Source organism: Lactuca serriola, chromosome 8 (assembly GCF_051521515.1).
Source record: "Lactuca serriola cultivar US96UC23 chromosome 8, Lser_US96UC23_V15, whole genome shotgun sequence".
NCBI lineage: Eukaryota > Viridiplantae > Streptophyta > Magnoliopsida > Asterales > Asteraceae > Lactuca > Lactuca serriola.
Window position 1 is genome coordinate 22560410 of NC_136415.1, and position 9810 is coordinate 22570219.

Here is a 9810-nt window from a genome sequence, read left to right on the forward strand (position 1 = left end):
CCCTTATTTTTAACCAAATCAAACAATATTTGACGGTCAAAATTAGGCGAAAGTAGTAAACCTAAGGTGTTAAACTTTGATCTAACGCATGTGTTAATTCTATTACTCAATTGTCAAAACTTTCCGTACATAAAATAACAAAACTCGTAATTTCTCTGAAAAAATTTCACCCTAAAACTGATCGTTTTTTAGATAGAACACAAAATTTCTTCTAAATGACAAAAAAATGTCAAAAAAGACCAAACAAACACATTCGCGGAGTGGTTAACTAATCCGTGGAGACCGCATCAACATGCTCTACGGAGGGTTTAATAATATGTTGAACCAAACACTCCCGGAGGGTTTAATATGTCCGCGAAGCTCTCTGCGGTCCGTACGAAACGTCTAAAATCGTATAAAATTGATCATTTTATGGTGATTTATGATTCCATGGAGCCTGTAGAGCACCCTTCCGTAGAACGCATTTTATGGTGATTTATGATTCCATGGAGCCTGTAGAGCACCCTTCCGTAGAACGCAAGTCTGAAATTTTGTTTTTTTTTTTTACTAAATTTTGAAATCCAAAAAAAAATGTGTCACACGAGTACGTCTCTACCAGAGTCAGCACGCCTCGTTCAATTATTATGCACGCCGTTTAAAAGAAAATATTATATTTTCTTCGTCTTCCCCAATTCTTTCAAATGTTAGGGTTTTAACTCCCGCCTGGTGCTTCAATTTCAGTTGAAATTTACCTAAGAAACGACATATTCAGGTCAGTTCATGATCAATTCAACAACCTGATTATATTATTATGTCTTGCGCTTTAGATGCTGTTAAAAGAAAGTCCGTCACTGTTCTCTTCCTGACCAGAAATACAATTTTTTACAGATCGGAACTCGTTCGTTCTCTTTGATTCACTCATGAGTTGATTTAGATTGCTGTTCTGTTCTTTGATTTTTTCAATAAACCGCCGTCAAATCATAATGTATTTGGATCCTAATACCAATTTAACATCAACATTTCTCATAGCTTACATTGTTTTTCTTTTTAAGTGCTCGTCAATCCTGAACTTGAAATTAGTAGATTAAACCTCAAATAAAAATGTACCTCCTATGTTTGAATGATGTGAGCATTTGGCTTACTGATCTAATCTCTTTCTCCCAAAGAGTAAGAACATTTCAGCTAAAATGTTTGTCTTAAGGATCCAGTTTACCATCTGTCTCTTTATAGGACTTAGGTGTTGTTTCTTTTTGACTTAATGGACTTAATAGGAATCAAACTTAATAGATTCAGATATATACATAATCGTTTCTTTTTTACTTAATATACAGAACATGTCTGAACAGGCTAAGTGAAGATATGGACACTTTATATATTTAGATCCTCATTTCCCAGTTATACCCTTTTTATTACTTCCTAAGCCTCACTACGTCTCTTTTTTTTTTTCCTGCTGCAGCAAACTACTTCTAATCTTCTATATAGATAGGAGTTATTAAATTAATGAAAATCCAATCTACACGTGATCATGATAATAAGTGATGTTATTCAAAGTTTTTCCAAATATGAAACTATTTGTTTAAATACTTAAGTTAAAAGGAGAACTAGGAAAAATATAATTCATGATTTTAGTAATCAAATATTTTTATCGTTCATATATTTAGAACTATATTAATTATTTAGCTGATAGTCATTTTACTATAAGATAAATATTATGTATGAGGGTATAATGGACATTTATTCATATCCAGACAGTTTTTTGATTTCAGAAAAGAAACAAGCTTACTGTATACAATCAGATATCATTATAAATTCAGTCACGTTATCCATTCAGGCCTTAATATATATAAAAATAGAAACAACCCCTTACATGTCTTCCTTGAGTTACAACAAACTGTTGATTTCTGATTGTATGATTACTGTCTGCTTGTATTCGCCACTGCTACATATTATAGTTTTCTGAACATTTTACATTTGAGTACTTTGGTTGCCCAGTGTTCAATATGGAGAGCCGAGACAGAAGCAGAAGTCCTGGTTTAGCCGAGTGATTCAGAAGCAAAGCCCTGTCTTCTTAACCTGATGCACCTAATTTCTCTCTTCAACAGTTGGGATATTTAACTGTCTTCTCTCTCGTGTGTTCATCCCATTCATTCTAAAATCCAATTATGGTGATGACCAGGACAGGACCTTCTTTCCAAGAAGTTGCACTGCGTGTGGGTTCCTGCAATCTCAAGGCAGACCTTGACCTGGGAAAGTTTGACCCTACTCTCCATATAATGATTGAGTTTCTAAAAAGTCACCCTATTCACAAACCTTTGACTAAATCAATCAAGTTTCCTTTAAGCATCATTCATACAGCATACTCCAGTGCCATTTATGACTCAGATGAAGAATACATCGAGTTCGACATCAATAAAGATAACACTATCAAACTCTGGAAGGCTGAGTTCCTAGAGGCCATTGGGCTTCCAGAGAGAAAGGAAAAAAAGACATTCTATGAACCCACAAATGAAGAACTTTTTGACGTATTGGATCAAATGGGGTATTTACCTCCAAGGCTTGAAATGACCCCAGACTTCAAGAAAGGTAAGCTTCCAGGCATTTGGCATTTTTTGGTGCACATCATTGTACGTTGTCTCACAGGAAAGGTTGGAGGAACTAGCACACTAAGTAGGGCTTTTCTTGTACTTCTTTTTGGTATTTACACTGGGAAGGAAGTCGACTCTGGAACCATTATCTGGAAGGATTTTGCTGGTTGTGTGTTTCCAAGGAAGAAGGAAATTCCTTGTGCAAGGTTTTGGGCACTTGCACTCCAAAAAGTGTATACCAAACTGGATGTCTCATTACCTGAAGGAGAAGAGATGTTCACTACTGGTACTGTATCCCGATATGCTATTCCAGATCAAGCTGAATTCGGGAAGGTTGCTCGTCTCCCTGAAGCAATGCTTCAATATATTGAAAAGAACTCTGAAGTTCTCATTAGACATATAAAGGAAACAGATCCTCTAGAAACTGGACACCCTATCCAATCCTCACAACCAGTTAGGCCTACTGAGGGACATACTTCAAGTCCTGCACGTAAAAAACAAATTGCTTTGAATGTAAAGAAGACTACTGGTCTTGGAACCAAAAGAAAATGTGAGACCCTTCCTGCCCCTCAAGCCAAAAGACCTACAATCGGGTCACAGTCATCTACCTCTCATGTCTCTTTATCCTCTGAAGAAGATGATGTCTCACAAAAAAATGGGGATATAGCACATACACCACCCCCTTCCTCTCAAAAGCAGACCCCAGGGATACACTCACATATCAATCTTGAGGCTACAGAGACAAGTCCTTCTTTCCACACTACCCGACTTGAGAAGAACTTATGGGGATCTCCTGGACATAATACTAAAGATCAAGGATCCCAAGGAAGAGTTTTTGAGCCTATGCTGAAATCAAGCTCAATCCCAGGCAAAGAGTCTTGTTCTATGGCACACCGACCCTTGCAAACAGGATTCTTTGGAATTTCCATTGGTGAGGCGGAGGTGAGAGCATCAGAGAGTGAGAGTGTAAGGCAAGCAAGAGATGAACAAGAGAGGCAAAAAAGAGAGGAGATATTGAGAGCTGAGCAAGAGAGATTTTCTCAGATATACTACAATAATATATACCTGTATGAGCAAATGCTAAGAGAGCAGAAAATAAGAGACGAGATGGAAAAGGAAGAATCGAAGAAAGTGAAAGCTGTGAAACATGCAGAATATAGAAAGAAAAGAAAAGAGGTTTTAATGGAGAATAAGAGGAAAGAGGAAGAGCTAAAAGCTAAGATGCAGAGAGAGCAAGAGGAAAGAGAGAAAACTGAAGCTCTAAGAGAGGCTGAGGCAAAGAAAGAAGAGGAGCGAAAGGAATTAGTGAGAATGTTGCGTGAGGAGCAACAAAAGAGGGAAGAGGAAGAGTGGGCCCAGACTTCTGCCAAACTTCTTGAGCAGGCCATGTCTTTGGAGCCATCCACAAAGACTGGTATGGAGTCTGCTCAAGACATGGAAAAGGACTTTGTGTTTACTGCTGATGATGGACTCATCCAAGACTCTGATTCAAACTCCATTATGGAGACACTCAAACCCTCCAAATCTACTATTTTCTTGGCAACTTCAGAAACAGAAAGTCAGGAAGCTCCCAAAGGAGAGACAAAGACATTTCCTACCACCACTGTGGAGACATCCAAACCTCGCAGACGCACTAAATGGAAGAAGAAGAAGAAATCCAAATATATCTCTAGGGTGGAGTTTAATTCCCTCAACCAGAAGTTGTCTCAGGTTCTAGAGGTGGTAAACAAGATCCCTCCATCTAAGGAGAAATTTGTGACCAAGGAAGAGTTTGGGGAAATGCAGAAGATTGTGACATCCTTAGCCCAAAGTGTTCCTAATCTTGAGACAAGGGAAAAGATGCTTCGGGAATCATTTGTCAAATCTACTGCAGATGCTCTGAAGAAAATGGAGCAGAAGAGGACCAATGACACATTTAAGTATTTGGATCGAATGGATGATATGTTGAAAATGGTTAAGGAAATTCAACAGTCCTTTGATGATCTCACCAACACCATGGGCCACCAACATGGGGATGAGATTGTCCGTTTAAATGAGCAGCTTTGTGATTATCGCAACAAAAATATAATTCTTCAGGCTGTTTTGGTTAAAGTAATACAGTCTGCACAACAACTGCTAAGACCCTGCAACATAAGATTTGATGAAATCCTCTTTGCCATCCAGAAAGTTCAAAATTCTGTGGATGTCCTTCCAAAGACTCTGTCCAATGATGAGCTAAGCAAACAGGTTCCACAATCGTTCCAAAAAGTGTTTGACCTGATAGAGAACTTAAAAGGTTCAAGGTTTGTAGATGAAGCTGGAGAAGATGAAAACGTGTTGATAACAGAAACTTCTCCTTCTCCCGAGATAGATGTGGTATCCAAACCTCAATCACCTCCTCCACCTCTAAAGACCACAATCCCTCCCACTGAATGTGAGATTCACGAATCACCAAAAATTCCATCTCCTCCCACATCATTTGTCATGCCTCCTGCCCAAATCGTGCCAGAGTTCCCTGAAACCCCCAAAGCTCCCATCAATGATAAAGGCAAAATGCCTTTGGAGATTTCTGAATTGAGTCTGATGAAAACCTTTCCAGTGTGTGAGAAAGAGATGAAGCAACAGGTGAAGGAACACACTTTAACTCTGTGGGTCGATGACATCAAACAATTAAGGGATGATGAACTTGTGCCCAAACAAACTACAGCTCCTCCCTCTTCAGACGAGTATCAGTGGGATATACCCATGTCTCCAAATGCACAATATTATTCAGTCTTCCAACCACTACATCCACATCTCTCAAGGGAAATGCAAATCCCAATTGAGATGAACCGACTAGAGGAGTTTTTCAAGGCTCATGCTCAGCCCCCAAAAGATGTATGGTCTCTCCGGAGGATCATAAGAGTCTTAGGATATAAGAAGAGGTCTTTTCAGAAGGAAGAGTACTTTGGTTTTGAAGTGGTGCGAAGCGATAACAAAAAATATTTCTTCTCTGAAGCCGATTTTCCTAACCTCAATCCTAATGACCTATATGTGATTGCCAAACACTTCCAGACCAAACTCCTCACTCATCAACCTTCACGATTTCCCTTTCTCCAAATCCAGAGATTTCTAAGGTCTCTGACCTATGATCTTGGCAGCATTGATGCAGAACGATTTGATAGCTTCGTGGATAATCCACCCGGAGAGATGAACCAAGAGCTGGAAGGAATTGAAAACAGACATCGAGGACCTACCGAGGATCCTGAACTTGGGATCATCTTCTCTAATGAAAAGGGTAGTCCGAGGCTCTTTTTCCGATTAAAACAGAAGCATCTCTGCAAAACGGAGTTCCTTGAAAAGATGATCAATCTTACTTTAAGGTCCAATGCCTCTGCGGCTTTAAAGGTGAAGATCATTGAAGAACTAGAGTGGTGGGTTGCGGTTCGTAAGTGGATCAAGAGAGTAAAAAGCCTGGTGACAAACAAGATCTGAACATGGTCCAACAAATGTCATTTTTGCATTGAAAACACTAGATATAAGTATCTTTTTGGTGAGTAATTTAAAACCTCATTTCATTGACTTTCTGTATTAGGTCGCTCTTTTTGCATCAAGTGAGAAATCAGGGATAATCACTAAAATAATCAAAGTTGTATGGTCGTTTAACAAATTGACAACTTTTTTGACCCTTTAAACAAAATGACCATAAAATTTGGCAATTGGGCCAATTGGAATTTGCAAATTGCTTTATGAATGGTCCCATGAAAACAAAAAAATCGTTAAAAAATAACTAAGAATAAATTACGTTTTTGGTCCCTGAGTATAGTGTAACTGATTTTTGCAATTTTATTCCAAGAAATTATCTTGCAGTTTTGGTCCTTATTGAGGTACTCCCGTTCTTGTAACATTTTCTGATAAGGAACAAATGGACGAGTCCAATATGGTGGAGCAGCCCAATAGGTCCAAACCTTTTCTAGTGTATCAAAGGAAAATCAGGCCACGTGGAAGGGAATAATTCTGTTAGTCATGGGAGTCTGTTAGAATAAATCTATATATGTCAGTAGGGTGGGGAGGTGTGTGGTCATCAGGAGATTTTAGATATTTTGTGTAATCAGCTTAATTGCTTGGGCAGGAAGACTCATTTTGAGCTTCTCTGATGAAATGAATTGAGTTTTCCTTTGATTCATTATTTTCTCTTCTCCATTCTTATCATTTTCAGTCCTGTTCCAAATAAAGTGCCTATTTTTGGTCCAGAGTGTAGCTATTTTTTGCATTTTTGTACCAAAATTTTTGTTGTTTTATTTGCAATACAGACAAAAAAGACATTACAGAAACCTTCAAGTACCAAAATTGCAAGAGAATTCTTTTTGAACAAAGTTAAAAAAAAAAAAAACAGCTATACACAGGGACCAAAAATGTAAATTACTTAATAAATAAGTATCTACAAAAAAAATCATATTTTGTAACTGACAATTTGCAAAAAAAAAAATAATAATAATAATAATTTTTTTTTGCTGCCTTTGCCAGTAAAAGTAGTTGGTGGTATTTTTGTTTAAAAGGGTAAAAACGTGGTCAGTTTGTTAAATGAGACCCAACCATAATGGTCATTTTTTGTGATTATCCAAAAAAATAAGCGCCAAACATATGTGTGTGTGTGTATATATATATATATATATATATATATATATATATATATATATTATAGGTTATGAGTTATGAGATTAAAATATTGTTGTGTTTAGGCTGAGATTGGAAGGCATTCGATGAGTGGGAAGCATACAGAATCAAGGATTTAGACTAACAAGTGAAAGAGAATATTGTTGAAAAAGTTAGAAGAAGAAGTCTCATGGGGTGTGGTAATGGTGTTTTGTTCTGGAATTAAGAAGATGGTGATGGTGGTCTTTTTGCTCTATGTCTAGTACTGTAGCAAAAGAGTAAACATTCTTTGATGGGAGTGGTTCGTTTCTTGTGGTGTGTAATCATGGGTTGGGGTGTTTTGGTGTGTGACTTCTTTTCATTATAGCTGAAGGTGTCTGGACACCAAAGAGTTGATTTCTTATACAAGGTAATTACGATAATACCCTTACATGCCTACTTGCCTTGCAATTGTTATTCTTAAGTTAAAATGCTGATGGATGTTATTGGTTCAGCAGCAGTTGTTGTGGTGGTGGTATTCAAGAGTGGTGATACTGCTGGAACAGTTGATAACATCATTATTACAATAATGCAAATGAAGCAAGCACTCAAATGCTGGAATGGAGCTGTGGTCCCCACTTCATTTGAAACCTCTCCGCTCGATCAAGGGAAACAACATATGAGAAATTGGTGATAATATGTCAAATACACCATGGCATCCTACGTGGCAATGAATCATGTCTTTATGTTATGTGGCATCCTACATGACTGGCAACTTGGCATCACTAGAGTCTAGAGGTGCTGGAGTTTGAGCTCACTCAACCAAAACCAGTTGGTTACTATTTTCTTTTCTTGCAAGTGGAGGTTGCTGTTACAATTTACAATATGGCATGAAAGTGGCCCACATATCTCATCGATTGTCATTAGTGATTACCATTTGGGCTGTTTTCATATAAAAATAATAAAAAAACATGTTCAATAGTTAGGAATATGAATTTAGAAACTAGGAATAATATTGATCAATGGATTACAAATATTATCAGAGTTATTGATTATTATTATAATCCAACATTTATAAGATGATTGTAACCTTTTGGTTCTTGTTACTATTTTAATACTACAAAAATGCAATGCACATGTGTTGTAAACTCGATTATTCTCACTTTATTTTTTTTGTTATTTCAGTTGTTCAAAATGGTTGTTATTAATACAATCGAGTGTTTTGGCTTGTACCAAATATCCCTGAGAAGGAAGAAGAAAAGAGAATCTCTAATGGGATGGGTAGATTATGTTATTCATTGTATTAATTTTGATTCTAATTAAATGATATTTCCAATGGTTAATCTATTTAATTTTTTTATATATAATTTTAATTAATTTATCCTCATTTATCTAAGTCCATCTATCCATACCCCCTTCACCATCTACCCATAGTCCCATAACTCCTAATCATTAAGTCTTACTTTTTTAAATAACTATAATGATTATATAATTATTTACCTTTTAACCTCCTAATCATTAAGTCTTACTTTTTTTTAAATAACTATAATAATTATATAATTATTTACCTTTTTAACGTATAATTATTATTTAATTATAAATTAATGATCAATAATACTTTTTTAATATATAAATAATTGATATTTTAAATTTATTTAATAAAACATTTATTATATTTTTAAATCTATAAAATAAAACATTTATTATATTTTATTTAGACACACCAAAATAATAAATAAATCATGTATCTTAAAAAATCAAACATTAAAGTTAGAAGGTGTAAAAACGTGTATCTTCATTTACGGGTGTTTAATTTTGTTGTGTGCATTAAAAATATGATTATATAAATGTGTGTATATAGGAATTATAAGAAATATAAAATTAGAAGGTGTAAATGCAATAGAATCAATGGGTTAAAGTGTAAAATAGGGTTGACAAATATTTACCACGGAAAAGCAACCAACATGTTAACAACTGAACTAAAAATGTTGGTAACCAACATTTTCAATACAAGAATAGTATCGTACCAACAAATTCAACTTTAATACATACATACATATATATATATATATATATATATATATATATATATATATATATATATATATATATATATATATATATATAGGGTTAGGCTCATTTGAGACCACCTATATTTTGTGAGACCGTGAAACGCATTTTTTTTATTTTTTTATTTTTTTTTTTATTTTTTTTAGTTAATTCAAGTTCCGAAAATAATATTTAAAAAAAGAATTTTTGGATTTTTCCATTTATTTTGCATTTTCAAATTATTTTTTAGAATATGTACAGTGTAATATTCTATTAGAATATTTCACGTATTTTTAAAAAAAATGGAATTTATTTTTATTTATTTTTAGTTAATTCAAGTTCCGAAAATAATATTTAAAAAAAGAATTTTTAGATTTTTTCATTTATTCTGCATTTTAAAATTATTTTTTAGAATATGTCAGTGTAATATTTTATTAGAATATTTTACGTATTTTTCAAAAAAAATGGAATTTTTTATTATTTTTTTTAGTTAATTCAAGTTACGAAAATAATATTTAAAAAAAGAATTTTTAGATTTTTCCATTTATTCTGCATTTTAAAATTATTTTTTAGAATATGTCAGTGTAATATTCTATTAGAATAT

General features: G+C 34.7%; 1 protein-coding gene across 5 annotated transcripts; it reads left to right on the forward strand.

The window, feature by feature from the left end:
• The first annotated feature begins 609 nt into the window (after positions 1 to 609).
• On the forward strand, positions 610 to 8288 carry LOC145069921 (uncharacterized). 5 transcript variants are annotated; one of them, XM_079016859.1, is made up of 4 exons: positions 610 to 751; positions 1972 to 6075; positions 7265 to 7587; positions 7673 to 8288. In XM_079016859.1, exon 2 carries the CDS (start codon positions 2142 to 2144, stop codon positions 6015 to 6017), a length of 3876 nt encoding a protein of 1291 aa, XP_078872985.1. In that variant the 5' UTR covers positions 610 to 751; positions 1972 to 2141; the 3' UTR covers positions 6018 to 6075; positions 7265 to 7587; positions 7673 to 8288. The 5 variants fall into 5 exon arrangements, with proteins under 5 accessions (XP_078872985.1, XP_078872983.1, XP_078872986.1 ...); XM_079016857.1 differs by having other exon boundaries at positions 7676 to 8288; XM_079016860.1 differs by having other exon boundaries at positions 7679 to 8288.
• The last annotated feature ends 1522 nt before the right edge of the window (positions 8289 to 9810 follow it).

Bases quoted from the DNA above. Each gene is read 5' to 3' on its own strand.
- LOC145069921 (XM_079016859.1), top strand. From the start codon at position 2,142: ATGGTGATGACCAGGACAGGACCTTCTTTCCAAGAAGTTGCACTGCGT.